Here is a 17,269-nt window from a genome sequence, read left to right as displayed (position 1 = left end):
AACGATGTGCCGACGAACTACGTCTGCAACTTGAGTACCGCGCGTTTCGACAAGGCGCCTGGCAGCGCTTCTACATGGTTTGCCGCTCCACGCGTCCGTTTCATCATATGTAGCAGTGCGTTTCGTCTAATTTGCAAGGCGTCCAGGCGATGACGTTCCGTGGACTCCCTGGCAGTGCTGCAGCACGCTGTTGAGTTCCACTCTTAAAGGCGAAACTTAAGCGTCCACCAATATTTGGTTTTAATGACATTTCAAATCCCCCACTCCACGTTTGACATCAATACCTTTTGGATCAATCCGTAAACTTCTAGCACGCCGGCGACGACGCTTTCTTCGCTGAACCGAGTCTATAATAATAACGCGTTATTACTACTACTGCAAACAGAATCGCGAGATATACACTCACGAATGAAATGTAACGATACTTCTTCCGCCTATACGGCATCCATAATGCTGCATTACATTAAGACTAAATGAATGTGCAGCTTTCTCAGCAAAAATTTTAAAAATTGAAATATTATAAGACACTTCCGGAAATATCAAAGTTAACGGTCCATTATTGTGATATGTAGCAGAAATATTAAGTAGCACTTTTACAGTGCTTCCATCAATCGCATCGAACAGTTACGAATGCCATAGAAAACCAATGCGGAACTCTTTTGATGATAACCAAATCGTGAATATAGAAAAGAAATGCAAGACTGCTGACTGGTGATCTGCGGGTTATTATATGAAAAAAATTGCGTTCATAAAAGGTTTCTCACTAAAAAATGCTTTTTTCTATAATTGCTGGATATGATGGAAATTTCAGAGCGAGACATCAAAAGTAGTCGCAGCCTAGGCCAGTGATCGTTTCAGCGGATCTTATATTCTTCGTCATAAGGCCCCGCGGATGGTGCTATAATGCTATTTGCGTCGCTTTCTCCACTGCTGGCGTCAGGGGCGACGTATTCGTCTGCAGCGTCCGTCACAAGTGCTCCGCTGATGTTTCTGGGAACTGGAGGCCGCGGAGGCACCGGAGGACCCGGTGGTGCCGGAGGTTGAGGTCCAGGAGGATCCGTCCGGAGGTGCAGGAGGTGCCGGAGGACCCGGAGGTGCAGGAGGTGCCGGAGGTGCCGGAGGACCCGGAGGTGCAGGAGGTGCCGGAGGTGCCGGAGGCTCCGGAGGTGCAGGAGGTGCCGGAGGCTCCGGAGGTGCTGGAGGTGCAGGAGGCTCTGGAGGCGGCGCAGGCTCAGTAGGTTCTGGAGCCTCCGAAACCTCTGTAGGTGATGTCGCTGCTCCTCCCTCAGGTCCTGGAGGCTTTGCAGGGGTTGGTTTCGGTGGTTCTGTCGTGTATTCCAACGTTCTGTTGAACTTGTAGAAGATCGCCGCCGTAGTTCCAAGGAGGGCCAGGAATACGAAGGACAGAATCAGCAGTGAGAATGGCAATCCACGACCCTGCGGTATAACCATCCCGAGATATTCATCGTGCATAAATCTATAAAACTTATATGTTATGACTAGATCTTAATGAGATTTTAGTCCTCTCGAAACTGTGTTCTTGTCATCTGCAAAACAACTTACAACTAACTGAAAATTGGTGTTCTAATTAGTTAATGTCTTTAAATGCTAATAAGATAATTCTTGTAACATTTCATTGTAGTCAGTCGTATCAATCATAAAATTACAGCATATGCGGGGGCGCAATAGCAAACGCACTATCATACAAATACCTAGGAACCAGCCTCACACACGACTTGACTTGTACCTCCCGTGCACATTATGAATATAACTAATGATGTTAACCGTGTATTACAGACTATAGACTTTAGTTAGGCCGAAACTTCAATAAGCATCTGCCATCTGAGACCCACATCAAGTCGACTTACCAAAGCCTTGGAATGCGTACAGAACTGCGCTGTGCGTTTCATATATTCCGATTATTCTTGCCTCACCAGCGTTAAAGCACTAAAATCTCGCGCCCACCTCCCCTGCCGCGAATGGCGCCGAAAGATTGAGTTTTTCTTCATCCTAAATTCTACTAATCACCCCTGAGCACTTCCGTCATCACTCCAGCCCACCGTTATTCACGCCGTATTAACCCCACGAAAGCCGTGAATCCTCCTCGAGTATCCACCTCTGCCCATCTCAAGTCATTATTCCGCCAGACTGCCAGAGTGGAACAACCTTTGAATGGAAACTGTACTACATAACACCCCTGACCACTTCAAAGCATGAATCGAAGAACTAATTACTTAATACGTATGTCAGCCGACCCATAATGTAATTCCGCCTGGCGGGCATTTGAGAAAATAAATACAAAAATGCTGAGTCACGGAAGTTGCTTGTCCAGTCTCTGTCTACTTTGTGAACATACCAAAACTGAATTATTTATCGCCAAATCTAGGTATAAAGTCCACACACCATGTATGACGTGAAGTTTCAGGTTTGCAGGCCTGCTGAAAAAAGAAAATGAAGGAAATTGTTGCACCCCAAGAACCTGTCTTATTAGCTTCGGCTGGAGTCATTGATTGTTTACACCTTACGTACGCGTATAAGCCTGCCGCTTTACTAGTGTTTTTTTCAGAGAGATGACAGATAACGTAGCGGAGCACGGCGCTTCGTGCGGAAAGTGCATACTGAAAGGCCAAACGCAGCCCAGTAATAGCTGGTAACCTATGCGGTATAAGCAGATATTACAGAGCATTTTGCGTGCTGTTGAGACGAATCTTTGTTCGGCTGGTTGGGGTGGCATGTTAGTGGAGAAAAAAAATAAATAATTTTTTTTAAATAAATAGTTTCTTTTCAATTTATATGAAATAGAAAAAGCATGAGCAGAGGAAACCTGCCTTCATTTTCTGTAAACTTCGCTTTGGTCGTGACGTGGACCCCGACGATAGCAACCAACAGGAGGTGAACACACATACAAGCCATCACAGGTACAGCTAGATCTGGACGCGGCGATGTCACTGGACACCCTGCTGCCGCCCCATGTGGACTAGGCATGCGGCAGGGACTATGGCTCTTGAATTCTTCGCACTGCCACGGCAAACCTTATTCGCGAGACAGGTGGTGAGTGTCGGTGATACAAGTGGCATCATTCACATGCTTATACCACTACCAGTGTTAAGTCATCGCTCAGGGCCTGTGCCAGCGAGAGTAGCAACAAATGGCAGAGCACGAATAAAAATAAAAAAATCGATGAAACGTAACAAAATGCAGCCCCTTGCAGCTCCGGTTGCTATATATGTGGCGTGCGGGGTACATGTATGCCCCAGCCCGAAAGGAAGCCAACAAGACTAACCTGTCGGGCAGGCTGGGGTCGGAAGAGCTCCTCTACCTCGTCCTCGTCGTCTTCGTATACCTTGGCGGGAGCGACTTGCCCCGGAGGCACGACAATGCCCACCGCAGTCGGCCCGCGTTGAGGGTCGGCGCCGAAGTCGGTAGCAGCGGTGAGCGGAGCGGCCGACGCTGCCGTCATCCTGGTGTCTTTCTTCTTCCTCCTTTTTGCTGCACGCCGTCGGGGTGCCTAGGCTGGACGGCGCTATATTTATTTTTATTATTCATACATGCATATACCTGGAATCGTCCATGCGACATTATTGCAGGGCGTTTACGACAATGGTGTGTCATATAACACCAACAAAGTGACCAGTAGGCGCAGTTCATAAAATTGATACGCTGAGTACAACAAAACTCGCTGATCAGACATCTCACATGATGCCAAGAAGAATACGGTGGAAGAAACATTGATTATTCTGTCATCCGTGAGATTGCGCGCTAACTTACTGCAAACCTAATGAAGGAATCGGCAAAGCATTCGTGCGTCACGTAATCTTTCAAATTGCTCTTGCATGAATGCTTCGCGGAAGAATACAGTGAAGGACCTTCAGATAAATATTCTTGGCAATGCCCGTGTCGCTAATAAATTCAATATGAAAAAATTTCAATCTGAGCGGCTTCCTTCTTTTATAAAGATGGTGCCATCCGGAATGGCTTTTAATCCTTGTTAAGCTGAAACCAAAATTACAGCTCTTAGAGACAAAACCGCCAGCAGTTTTTTGTGTTGTAGTTTCTTGATTACCCCGTCATATGTTCTCTTTATATTGAACATGCATATTCAAGATTAGGGCATATATTAGTGACACAGAGGCCTTCATTGATGGTCAGTCGAATAGATCTAAAGTTACTTTTTTGAGAAATTTATTACAACAGTACCTTGGCTAGTTAAGTATACTGCAGTCTTGTTCCACGCTCAGTCGGACCAAAAATATACGCTTCAGCACAGGCACTTAAAATTATCAATATGGACAAGGAAGTAGCCAGTAAAATGGTATTGCGGGAGAACAGGATGTCACTTTCCTGCTTACCTTACATAAACTATATTTGCGCTTAGGCGCATTTTCCTCGTATCAGACCATGGCCCCTCAAAATGAACATCAATTTGCAAAATGTTAACGGCCATTCGACGACGGATGCATCTATATATAACACAGGCGGCGGCATAAATCCGCGCATTAGACGAGATTTCTTCGGCTAGATCATTGATTTACATCGATAATATCAGCGGCCCTAGAAACGACCAAATTGGCACAGCCCAAGTCACATCAACAAAGGAGCAGAATGCGGACCTAACTATGGAAAAAAGCTTTCTATTCGACAAGTGGTCCTGTAAGCAGTGCAAAATAGCGAAAAGTAGGCCAGGAATTGACAACTGGCACAGTAAAAGATCACGGGCAACGGTATCGAACGCCTTCTAAAAGTCCGGAAATACTGAATGAAATTGTAAACTTTCTTGATTGGAAACCAAATTGTCATCTAAAAAACGAATGACAATCCGGACCTAACAGCCCGCTCGTCTTGCGCGATAAACTTGGTGCCTTCTAGGTGATTTATCGCAGTAGTATGAATTATATGTTTCAGTGATCTGCAGCACGCACTAGCCACAAAGATGGGAAGATAATATTCGCGGACTGTTTAGGGGCAGAGTTGTGAATCGGTGAAGAATTGCACACTGCCGTTATGAGGGTAGCTGATCTTCCTATAGCAATTTGTTAGGTGATATGTCAACAAGATATTTTAAGTTTGCTCTGCGTTATCTATAAACACGCTTAAAAATCCTGTATGGCCCTCAGTATACAACAGAGGACACAATGAGGCGCTCAAGTCTACAAAATACTACGCGTTATGAGGTCACTTTATCAATTTCATCAAATAGAGTAGTTCGCACCTGAGAAATGAAGGGAATGTGAAGCTGATCTTTCCTGTGACTTCACACGTGACTGTAACTCCTGCTCAGTTGAATTGCAAAGTCAGTCTTTCGCCGCTCCGTTTCTCTGGGCGTTCCTTCATCTCCGTTCCACTTGACACGGCGCATGCGCACAGCTATTGCAGCTCGGTTTCGCCGGCGACGCGCCGCGCTGCCGGCAGCAGCGCTGCTCCGCACCACGTTACTAGAGACGTGCCTGGTCACCTGACCAACCACGCCGCCGCGCCGCCGGCAGCTGCTCCGCACCAAGTGACCAACCACGTGACAGCGTGGCGGCGCCGCCAAGCTGAAAGCTCGAAATCCTATCGTAATGTAGCTATCGCTACAGAAATACATTTTCTTTCTAAGATGCTGGGAATTTATTCAATCACGCTCAGATTTCGAGGCGAGCTCGCAACACACAAGACACGAATGTTTGCTCTTTCAAACATGATATTTATTACGATGAAGCAACGCGTTAATTCTTGGCGAATAATGGTGAACCTAGTGTGTGCGGTTCCTTGCAACTGAAGAATATGTGTGTCTTTAGAAAGGGAGGAATCTGTAATGAACCTCACAAAAGAACGCACGATGAGACAATGCATTCGCAATGAAGGCATGTAAGCGGCCTTAAGTGCCCTCTGTAATTTTATTGATTATAACCCGTACTAGCTTACGGCACCACGATTTATTTTTTCTGCGTTTCCCTCTAATCATTTTAATCACAAGGCGACTAACACAAGGAACATGCTTAGACATCAACATTTTCGAGTGGCCTAGTAACCACAAAAGAGCAAAACTCTTTAAACCAAGGTGGAAACGAGGACGCGTCATGTTATTAAAAACCACACTATAACACAAAAGACCCTGCGCGGTTTTGGGTTTAGAGAGAATAATACAGATAACCTCTTAATCACTAATCTAAGCAACTGTACTAGTGACTGAAATAACAAGCGCGGCAGTATGCAAAGCACAAAATCAAGAATAATAGCGCATGTGTGGCTCAATACCGTAGGTGAAGTCGCAAACTGGTGACGCCCATAAGCGCATAAAAGGTTCCGTGCGATATGGACTCGCTGGCTGAAGCTGGTAATATACTAGGTGTTTCAGCAACGGTGAACGAAAATTTTTTTAATACGCTTTTCAGGCATGTAGGCGGCTTCTGCGGCACAATAATACCTGTGTTGCCGGAAATCAGGAAACATGTAAATTATGTTAACTAGCTAGCCGCTTAACTAATTTGTGATAACAAACTTTTTAAGTACAACAACTAAGCTTCTGGTTGCAATTAGAGACTTGTAGCTAGTCGTTAGTAATAGCCATATCACTTTAGAATTTCTAAAACACGATCACCCTCTGTGGCTCGACAAAATTTGGCTTTCCCGACTACTCACGTGCACCGGATGAGTTGCTTTTTTCTGGGCTCTTCTTTTTCATTCACACTTTTATATCAGTTACCAACAACTTGCATCACTCGCTCTTCCAAGCGAAGTAATGCCTCCTGCTCCCATTTAATGCGGCGAGTTTGCTATTTTCGTTGAAGCTCACTCCGAGTTGCGGTGACTTTATTTTAACTATGCAATAATGTAAATTTTGCTTTCAAAATTCCGCTTTAGTTTTTAGCTTAGTGTTTAAGGCTAGATTCCCAGTCGCATTTCGGGCTTGATGCCATAGGAAAGGCCGTCCCCTGGCAGCCGGATAGGTCCTCCAAGCTCGCCGACCAGGCTCAGCTGCGCAACACTCTTGGTAAGAGGAAGAAAGCCATTCCCACAGCGATGCCGGCCAAATGCCCGTGCGCCCACATAAACGGCATGAGCAGCTGCAAAGTGCCCGCTTCCGTCGCGGCGCCAACCAGAACCGGGCATGGTAGTAGGAACCACAAGAACGGGTAGGTAATGGGAGCGTTCGGTTCATCGTCGTCCAGGGCGTCTGTGTACTTGGCGAGTGAAACCTGTCACGAAGGATAAACACCGAAGAGGTAAGTCTTCCAAAGAGTGCTACGCTGAGTAGACTGAGTGTACCGAATGGCGCCGTGCGCAGATATTCAGTGGTTTAAGGACGCATGGACCCGACTTAACGTTACAGTAAATTACATTAAACGCCTTGTGGAGTCGTCGCCCTGGTGGCACATATGCTCACATCACTACGAATAATATGCAGTATCACTGAAAATGAATGTACGAAATACATCGGCAGCCGTTGAAATTCGCATGGCCGGCTGTGGCCACATGATGCCTGCATGATTTGAAAGGTCCCAAACACACGAAAACAGGCTACTCTTAGCTTATACATTTGTGGAAACAAAATATTCATGTTTCTGCACAGCATCATCATTGCTAATTACCCACCACAGAAGCCACGAAGGAACTAAAAGCGAAACAAACTCGCGAGAAACATGTTAATGCTGTCGTAATTGAAAAGAAAGTGTTTTGTTAGACGGGAAATAATGAAGACTGGCTGCCTGAGTTTGACGCGTGATTGGCTCTGAAGGATCTAAGACAGGCCACGCCTCAATCCAGGATGCACCAGCATTGAGAAAGCCGACAAAGTTCGCACATTCTATTGAACATACCTCCAGGAACGTCGTGCGCACGTGGCATGTGCTCCTGAAAATTACCAAAGCAAATTTCTTCGGAGCGCATGATGAAAAGGCGATTTATTGTTCACTCGTAGCATACTATAAGAGACAAAATCTTAATTACAAAAATCCCTCACGCATGGCCTAACAGTCTGAAGGAATAATGGTAATTTCACGTAGACCGTGCTAGCACAAATTCAGCGTCAAGAGAGCGGAAAGCTCGAAGACGTGGTGTAAAATTTTTATAATGCCAGTTATCTGCTTAAATGTACAGAGTAGATTAAAATTTAGGATATAAATTTTTGGTTCTCTAGCGATCGCGAATGCAAGAATATTCTTGCACATTACTAAATGAACCCCACAATTAACTGCCCTTTAGAAGAGCCAGAACAACTCTGCAAAACAAAATGGCACCCGGGGATGCCTGTTTTCGTGGCAGTTTGCCACGGTCGCATTTCTGCCGTATATACTGTCGAGAAAAAAGGTGAAACTTTTTCTGTGCCAAGCTAACTTCTTTTGCAGCAATAAGCAAAGGTACTTTTGGATGAAAGAGTCTTATGTAAAACAAGCGGCTGCATGGTTCTCTTGTCTTGTGGAGCCATTTGGCGCTTGCACAAAGCTGGAGCACCGCGAACTGAAATGAACGGAATGACATTCCTCTGGATGAAAACGGCCACTTCCTCATATCTCTGGACAGTATGCAGTGTTGGGAAGTTGCGCGGCAATCAAGTCTGTCCAAAGCTCTTCAGTTATAGACAAATTTTGCTCTCGACAGTACGACATTTATTGTTGAATACTTGCACGTTACGCCGTGCTTTTCTTACCGCGGTTGAGGCGCAAGATTTCTTTTTTGTTGCATCGTAATATTCAAAACTTGCTAATTCTTGGACACTAAGCAAACCGGCGAGAGGCCATTTGAGCCTTGTATTTCTACATGTTCGACACTAATAGCAATCCTAGTCCTGGGCTATGCAGAAAGACCCGGCAATTATCGAGGGTACACATTACAAGCGCGCGGTCTTTGGCGAACAATGCACGGTTGGATTATGAGGTTTCACCAAACAAATGGACGGAGGCTCTAAGGTACGTGGCAGTTCAGAGCTGTAGATAATTTCGACCACCTAGGGATCTTTATTCTGCACTGACATTGCACACTACACGGGCCTCTAGCATTTCGCCTGCATCGAAATGCGACGTCCGCGAGCCGGGGTCGAACCCGCGTCTTTTTGGTCAGCAATCGAGCATCAAAACCATTGAGCCACCACGGCGTCTCGTACAAATGCACCATCAGTTGAGTTGTTTGCTCTGTAAAGTTCGTTTTTCAGCAACTGTTTCACTCAGAGCTTCTCGAGGTGTGTCACCACGAGCCAATCCAAAATTCTAACGTATCATTTAACGTCTTCTGTGAGTGCGCACCATTGAAGGTCTTTTTTTAGAATGCACATCTCCCAATTACCATGTCAGCCGGGCTTTAAATACGGTTCCTACCAAATCATCTATGCTACCCCATCGTCGCAATGTGCCCTTCCAGGGCAATAAACCCAAATCTAAAAGGCATTTTCTACTGCACTTTGCTGAAAAATGTCAATACTAAATAAGCCACCCAATTTTGCCCAAGACAAAATCTACTGCAACCATGGTACATCCCTGCACTACACGAACACATGCTACAAGAATACTTCGCGCTGAAAAAAAAAAGCGTCACTTACATCTAATTTTATTAAGGCGTCTGAAAAAACGGCATGCACCTCGGGAATTCAGTAATACAAAACAAATGGGAAAGCTCTTATGCAACTGCAACAGTATCTTCAATTTCTTACCGCTAAGTGTAAAGCTGTCTACGTAGCTGCAGAAAAAAAATTAAATCAGAACACTGAAGAGAGAAATATCTGCACTGCTTATCCGGACGTGTGCACAGTACTGCACTCCATAAACGCTATATATTTGTTAACAGGAGCCACCATACAAAAAACAAAACTGCGAAAACACAAGAAAATGTAATGAAAAACTGCTCGTCGTCTGTTACGTCGGTATTAGTGACTACGTAAGAACTAAACAAATGCATCTGTTGGAACGAGCCCCTGGTGGTAAAAAAAAATAAACGTGCCTCATATTAAAGGCTTCACCAAATCTGACACAGCTAACTGGGAGCTAAGCCGTTTGCTGCATGTCAGGTCGAAGTAAGCAACAAACTGCACTTGGCTGAGGTGATTCTTGAAGAATAAAATACACGTAGATGTCAAGAACGCTACTTCGTAGTTAATTTTTGCACCCTTGCACCTGATATACGCATCTCACATACTGAATACTCATGACACAAGACAAGCCCGTATGTAAAGTATGTAGACAAGTGGTTCAGATACAGCACATGTTGGTTTTGTGGTTATAACTTGATAAAGTAAGAAAAGCCATTTTTTTACGAAGATAACGTTCTCTTCCAATCTTGCTTGCTCTTGGCAGGAAATGAACCTCTTCAATTCTCGTGCCTCTCTGCGTTGTTAAAGGAAGCGAACATCGTAAATAAAATAAATGGTTTTCGAAACACTTAATTGTGTCCGTTTCCACAAAAAGAAACATTATTTATCGTACGTTTGGCTCATGAAATCATTAGCCGCTTTTGCTCCATAAAACCCAACCCAGAACCACCATTTCGAACGCAGCCTTCATATACTCAGTGATACCACAATGCGTCTGTGGTATTGCTGAAATAATTGTGCTGTTGAGTGATGTACAAACCAGTACAAGCCACAAGGAAGCCCACAGGAGAAAATGATAAAAAAGAAGCGTACATTTCACACTGGCACTGACTGCGTCGCTACTATATGTTTCAATGTACACGGGTATGTGGGTTTTGCGAAAAAATTAGGTATTCAAATGCTTTCTTATTGCCATCCAATTTTTCCGGTAGTCATGTGTTTGTTCATTTTACCTATTTAAAAAGGAGAAAGAGAAGGCAGATTCTTGTCACTCTTACCTAATAATGCATGAAAAAAATAGACTATAATTATAGCGTATATCTTTCTACGCTGTAGGCTTCTCTACTAGAGGCTTAGTCTGTTAAGACAGCAAGAAGTTGTGGTTTCGAAGGATAGAAAAAGCTAATTGTAATCTTTTGATAAAAACGCATTTTCATCAGCCGAAGGAAAACAGAATGGCGAACAAAAGAAACCCAGATGAGCGTTTAATTGTACTTGTCCCTGCAGCTGCCCTTAAGAATGTTTTAAAATACATAGAAAGTACAGGGCTCGCACTATGCCCTGGAAACCCGCCACGATGCTGAAAGCAAAGTACAGAGGAAAACACCTTCGTATCGAAAAGAGGCGTCAGAGTGAAGATCAGAAGGGCTGAAAACTTCGAGCCTCACCCGAAGAGACGGAGTTAAAAAAACATGAACACTCAAATATTTTCCAACATCGAGGATTGGGACCTCTGTGTCCAGAGACACGACGCCGGACCTCCCGTTTGTGAAGAACGACGAGAAGGCCGGTATCTCCTGGCACAACCTGGGGTGTGAGCTCGGTAGCGACCACTACATCGTAGAGGTCATCATACCAGAGGAGATCAAGGCCTCGCAGGACACCAAAAAACAGAAGCTTGCGGAAGCGCAACAGACTGCCCAGCTGGAGCGGCAGCTGGAGCGGCTCTCTATGACCGAGGCTGGTAGGCGTATACTTCATTACTTGGGCTTCACGCCCAGGTTGAAAAAGGCCACTAGTGACGTTCCTGTTCCTGACGGGACCCGATGCCGGATTCGGGTAGACCTCATCCCGAGAAACATGAACCCTGAGTTTAATAAGGAGCGAAGAGCGGCGAGGGCCAAATTCCTCATCGACTTTCATGCCAAGGATGCGCACGCCAGGTTCGTGGATGCGGCTGAATACCAGGGAGACCACACGGCGTTCGTAGCTACTGTCATCGATGCGTCATCAGGCGCCACGAGGGCAGCGGCAAGCTTACGGGTCCCAGAGGCATGTCAGGCGGAGGAGGTAGCCATTGCCTTGGCCATTGCCGACCCCGGATGCCAAACGGTGCTGTGTGATTCCCGAAGTGCAGTGCGGAATTATGCCAAGGGCAAAGTGTGCGGTGAGGCTGTGCGCGTTCTGTGCTCGACTGACCTACAACGGGAAGAGAGGTATGTCAGACTCAGGTGGTTCCCGACGCATGCGGGCAACGATGCGTCGGAGAAGCACGCTAACCATAACGAGACGGCACATGCAGTGGCGCGAGCGCTAACAAACCGCGCCGCTGCAACCGACCGTCCGACGTGGTGCAGTGCCAAAGACCACATGACAACATTCAATCAACTTACGCAGTTTTACCGCCTCGCTCGAAGGACTTTCCCACCCCCACACCCGGGACTGAGCCGAGCGGAGGCGGTGCTGTTTAGACTACTACAAACTGGTTCTTTACCAACCCCGGTGTTAATGACTCATCTATACCCAAACTTATATGAAAGTGATGTGTGTCGCGTGTGCCAGCGGGAGAGGGCAACTCTGACGCACATCCTATGGGACTGCACAAAATTCCCCGACGAGGCTTCTAAAAGCATAACGATTCCGCCTCGACTCGCGGCTGCGGCGGAATGCTCTGACCGTGACGTGCAAACCTGGGCCGTCCAGCAGGTCTCGGCGGCTCTTGAGCGACAAAGGCCTCAGATCCTCAGCTGAGTTGCCGCCTGGGCCCCCGTCACGGCGCCATTAGGTCATGATGCCATTAGGCCATGACGTAAATAAAGTTGTTCCTCCTCCTCCTCCTCCAACATCCTTCACCCCCGGTGCACCAGGGGAAGGCGAGGCCAGCATATATCAATACCCCGCGTATGCTACACGAGATTCACTGTGAATCGCGCTTACGACGTTGTTTACGTGGCAGTTCTCACCTTCATTGCAAGCAGGACGGCGGTGGGGCCAGTGAAGCACTTGTACCCCATCTCGAAGGGAAACACGCCGTCCACATCGAACACGCCCAGAGAAGCCGAGGCCAGCAAGCCTGCTGTCACACAGTAGAGCAGCCCAGTGGCGACGGTGAGCAGCAATACGTGAAGGGCGAACCGCGCCGAGCCCAGGTGCCTCTCGAAGCGGCAGCCCAGGCACAGCAGGGAACAGACAACGTAGGTGGCGTGCATAAAGCTTTGCGTGTGCAGTGGTGACAGGAAAAGGAGCTTCCAGTTGCCCCTGGGAGGCACGTAAGATCGGTAAGGCCGGAAGTATTCAGGAAAATTCAAGTCCACCCATAGAGAAGCAGAATCTGCTTTTCCCAAAGAGCCTAATCGGAAGGCTTGTCCAACATTCTTGGAAAAAAATTTTATATTAACAAATTGTAAGTTACTGTTATGAAAACAGTGAAGGTAATGGTTCATTCTTCCAATGTGTAGCAAAATCGGCCTCTGAAAGTTTTTTCATCGCTCGCCTCGAGCAATTAAGATTGCCTTAGAAAACCAATGGGCAAGGGTTCTGACGATATCAAAAGCGTTACTAGCAAAAAATGGGAGCCTGCCGATGGGAGATTTGCTGTTATATTGAGTCTTGTAATTAAATCTTAGAATATATACAAAAATATGTTCATAAACGGTTTCCCGCTCAAAAATGCTTTTGTAAAGAATTGTTGGGTATGTGTTGCATTATCATGCGCGCTTTTCAAATAAGAGAGCTTACCAGAGGCAACCTTCAATACATGTTATTTTATTAAGGTGTAAGCACTAATCCGATGGCTACCAACCCCAAGCAAAATCGTCAGTTGTCTGTTCGCATTGTGTATTCGCCAAGCTTGAGCGCTACGTCCCGCGGCAATGGCCGCTCTTTGTCGTCTTCTACTCCGAAAAAAAAAACGGTGCTTGCGCACTGATTCCAATGTAGTAAACATTCTGTGTAGATTTTGTGTTGCTTGACCATGAATAATTAAGTAAGCCAAAAGTCCCAACACGTCCAGAGCAGTTTAAACCTTCAAAGTGATCGCTTGTTATTTATTATTGTTAGCTCCGAAGATGTACTGCTGCCGGAGTTTGAAGACCATTTTTTATAAACTATCTGGCTCCGTAAGGAGGTAATTCATCAAAGTTAATTGCGCTCTCTTTTCGACTTTATCCTTTCATGGTCTGTACCTTTGCTGGAAGATTTGAGGCGCTAGGCAGATCTAGCATTAATCATTGACGTTACGCGCAGTGAACAAAAATCTTGTTGTTTACACGGCTCCAAAAGGTCCCTATTCCGTGCACTACTTCACACTTCCAGTGTGAAAAGTCCCTGCATTATCCCTTTTTATTTTATACAATTCTCAATATTTCGTTGACGTTGTTCGCAATCAGGCCACAGTGCAGGTATTTCCCAAAATACTCATTTCGCGCATCAGTTTTTGCTTTTCCCGGCTCCACTACTCAATTGTACTTGAACCAGGGGTGACCGGTGAGAAAAGTTAGCCGCCATCGCCATATGAGGCTACATTTTAAAGGAAGTAGTTAATAAGGATCCAGTTTACAATTTCAATCAATCCGCACCAAAATATTCAAGTGCATAAATTACGAGCAGAGACGGGCAACGCGCACATAGCTTTTAATATTCAGGTTATTTTCAGTCCAAGATAAACTATTCTCTTCGCAAATTGCTTGACTGATATAACTACTCTGCACTCGACATCATGTATATAGAAAGAATGAAGTGGCGGTTTCTAAGCTGCATAGCTAGGCCACCTAACGAAAGCTCCCTGAACCTATAACGTGCCATTTATGTAACCAGCCCAGGGTATCGCATAGTGCTGAGGCAGCACTGCCGGGAGAACGGCATCATCGAATACAGAGCTGCATTTACGTCCAGCGCAAAGGAAAGGGTAGACACGCAATATAAACGCGAAACTTTGTTCGTTCTTAATTCTTCTAATCATTCTTGTTTGTTTGTTTCCCTGCCTGCCTGCCTGCCTGCCTGCCTGCCTGCCTGCCTGCCTGCCTGCCTGCCTGCCTGCCTGCCTGCCTGCCTGCCCGCCTGCCTGCCCGTCTCCCGCCCGCCCGCCCGCCTGCCCGCCTGCCTGCGTGCGTGCGTGCGTGCGTGCCTGCGTGCCTGCGTGCCTGCCTGCCTGCCTGCCTGCCTGCCTGCCTGCCTGCCTGCCTGCCTGCCTGCCTGCCTGCCTGCCTGCCTGTTTGCCTGCCTGCCTGCCTGCCTGTCTGCCTGCCTGCCTGCCTGCCTGCCTGCGTGCCTGCCTGCCTGCGTGGCTGCTTGCTTGCCTGCTTGCTTGCCTGCTTGCTTGCCTGCTTGCTTGCTTGCTTGTTTGTTTGTTTCTTTGTACATACTGCACATCCCATTTGGAATTGTAGCAATAGGCGCATAGCTGGGGTAACAAGATAGCGGCCTATAATCCACAAAAACATTCAACTGGTGAGCATGTCAAAGAAAATCACCAAATGCTAATGCGCAAATAAAACAAAGCTACGGCGCAAACAATGAAATAGAACATGAAATAAGGATACTATTGTTAGCATTACCAAAATAACAAAATCTAGAAAATAATGATACATATTAAAATATTCACACAGGGAGTATAAAATAACTCCACGCACACTGAAAGGGCGTGAACATTTCATATGGATAGGTTTTGTAACGCTGCATAGATGGAATCAAAATTTAAGCATGCAAGAAAAATTGGTTTACGCATCAATTTGTGACCCAAAATATAACGAGGTTTATCTCCAATGATCGCGGCAGCACGCTGCTGCTTTCACACTGATCGGTATTCTCGTAGGTTATTTCCGCGCATTATCTCGGCAGTTCTTTGTCCACGTTACATTGAGCGCGGCAGAGGGCCGCTCACGATCGCCGAGCACACTTGTTGGTACCGGCACAGACAACTTGTTCGGTTCCTTTTCTCGGCGCGTCAGCCTAGTAAAGAGTCTGAATTCTGCGCCAGTCTACTCATTAATGGTTCTTAGCGTTGTTACTGCCACGTAACAATATACAGTACTGCATAAGAGGGGACCAGAAATGGTACCACATTATTTTTGTTCCATAAATGCTCGGTAGTCAACCTCAATGTCCGCAGCACCATCTATATGATACATTTTTCAACATGTGCCCCGCGTCCTAAGCGTAGGACACTGCTTTTCGGCGCAGTAACACTAAAGTTTATTGTGTAAAAGCTTGCGCTCGCTAGCAAAACTTCAAGACGCTCAAAACTTTTCCCTCACAAGGGTCGCGCTGTGCACGCTCATTTTTTTTTTGTACGTTGTGTGCAACCTTTCTCTGGCGGCTATTTTTCAAATTCTGCAAAAAAGAATGTTTGCGTTTTGTCATTAGAAATTCATGGCGAATGTTGAGAAATGCGTTCTTAAAGTCGATGTAAAATATTTGAAGCTTCACCATACACAACAGGCAGTGAATTTTGTAATATCCTACTTTGTAGAGCGCCTTTAAAGCCGATGCTGAGAAAAATAATTCTATTAATAAAATCACAATTCTGAATTCTAAAGTGAAATCAACATTTTATATAATAAATTTTTCATTTGAAGTTTCTGCATATATGGGTTAGCAGCAGTAAGTTACCCAGCCAATTTTTAATGTCTGAAGTGAGGAAAATTTCTCTGATTACTACAATTTAAAATGCAGAGAGAAATCCTCAACCTGCTATTTGCTCTCAGGGACAATTCTTTAAACAAAATTCTCCAAAAAAAATAAAATTGCCCGAGTTTAATATCGCAGCCATGCATGCAAAACGGACATTTACGGCATGCAATGTTGTCGTTGCTGGACACGATGCGAGCAGATTAGCCTGAAAAAGCGCAAAACACAGCAACGTACTCTTTTAGAACCAAGCCGGCGCTGAGGCAAGGACCGTGCAGCGCAGCTTGCCAAGATGCGGGCAACACGTCGGCGCGAAGTATGAGGATCATCGCGGAAAGCAGCGCCGCCACAGGAGTCAGGGATGTGTCGGATGGGCCACGCGGAAATCCGAGGATGCATCCCTTTATGACCAGACTGATGGCGGCGAAGCCAAGCCAGTCGGTGCTCGTCTTGAGATTGCTGGCCAAGTACTTGTCTATGACCAGGAACCATTCATGCCAATCAGACATGACGCAGCTCGCGTGTACCTAGCAATGCTCACTGTGCTGGCCTGCCAGGGGACGAAGCGAGCCGCTCTTCTTGTGCCCTAAGCGGAGTTAGCAGAAGGCCCCGATGTGACACCTCGTTCTCTTCTTCTTCTAGCAGTGTCTGTCCCATTTTTTCGTATTATACGTTCTTCTGGTGCATATCCATCAAGCGGGCAAGCTGTATCATGCGAAAATTAAAGTGATGTCTCTCTCTATGGCCAGTTCTCTAGTCGGTTGTCAATAACTCCATGGCATAATTAGAAGATGTGCTTTTGAGCTCAGCTTCAGCTAACTCTGAATTATCTCCAACGAAACAGGGCAACGTGCGCTACTATGGAGTATAGAATACATGGTGAGACCCTCAGTCCGGGGTCCCATTGGCATGACCTGCTGC

General features: G+C 46.0%; 2 protein-coding genes across 2 annotated transcripts; both read right to left on the bottom strand.

The window, feature by feature from the left end:
- Window positions 1–891: 891 nt before the first annotated feature.
- On the bottom strand, window positions 892–3,460 carry LOC144095421 (uncharacterized). Its single transcript, XM_077629165.1, has 2 exons — window positions 3,284–3,460; window positions 892–1,437 (listed from the first exon to the last, which is right to left on the bottom strand). The coding sequence occupies exons 1-2, from the start codon at window positions 3,458–3,460 to the stop codon at window positions 937–939; spliced, it is 678 nt and encodes a 225-aa protein (XP_077485291.1). The 3' UTR covers window positions 892–936.
- Window positions 3,461–6,766: 3,306 nt separating this feature from the next.
- Window positions 6,767–16,973, bottom strand: LOC144094882 (rhomboid-related protein 4-like). Its single transcript, XM_077628755.1, has 3 exons — window positions 16,586–16,973; window positions 12,685–12,979; window positions 6,767–7,178 (listed from the first exon to the last, which is right to left on the bottom strand). Exons 1-3 carry the CDS (start codon window positions 16,855–16,857, stop codon window positions 6,954–6,956), a joined length of 792 nt encoding a protein of 263 aa, XP_077484881.1. The 5' UTR covers window positions 16,858–16,973; the 3' UTR covers window positions 6,767–6,953.
- Window positions 16,974–17,269: the final 296 nt, after the last annotated feature.

Source organism: Amblyomma americanum, chromosome 6 (assembly GCF_052857255.1).
Source record: "Amblyomma americanum isolate KBUSLIRL-KWMA chromosome 6, ASM5285725v1, whole genome shotgun sequence".
NCBI lineage: Eukaryota > Metazoa > Arthropoda > Arachnida > Ixodida > Ixodidae > Amblyomma > Amblyomma americanum.
This window is presented reverse-complemented; position numbering and strand designations above follow the sequence as displayed.

What these genes read in the sequence shown, in the direction of transcription:
- LOC144095421 (XM_077629165.1), bottom strand. Translation starts at nt 3,460, where the DNA reads ATGACGGCAGCGTCGGCCGCTCCGCTCACCGCTGCTACCGACTTCGGC. An exon ending in GACCCCAGCCTGCCCGACAG is followed by an intron (nt 1,438 to 3,283) that starts GTTAGTCTTGTT and finishes GTTATACCGCAG; the next exon opens with GGTCGTGGATTGCCATTCTC.
- LOC144094882 (XM_077628755.1), bottom strand. Translation starts at nt 16,857, where the DNA reads ATGTCTGATTGGCATGAATGGTTCCTGGTCATAGACAAGTACTTGGCC. An exon ending in GCCGGCTTGGTTCTAAAAGA is followed by an intron (nt 12,980 to 16,585) that starts GTACGTTGCTGT and finishes CGTGCCTCCCAG; the next exon opens with GGGCAACTGGAAGCTCCTTT. An exon ending in CCGTCCTGCTTGCAATGAAG is followed by an intron (nt 7,179 to 12,684) that starts GTGAGAACTGCC and finishes CCTTCGTGACAG; the next exon opens with GTTTCACTCGCCAAGTACAC.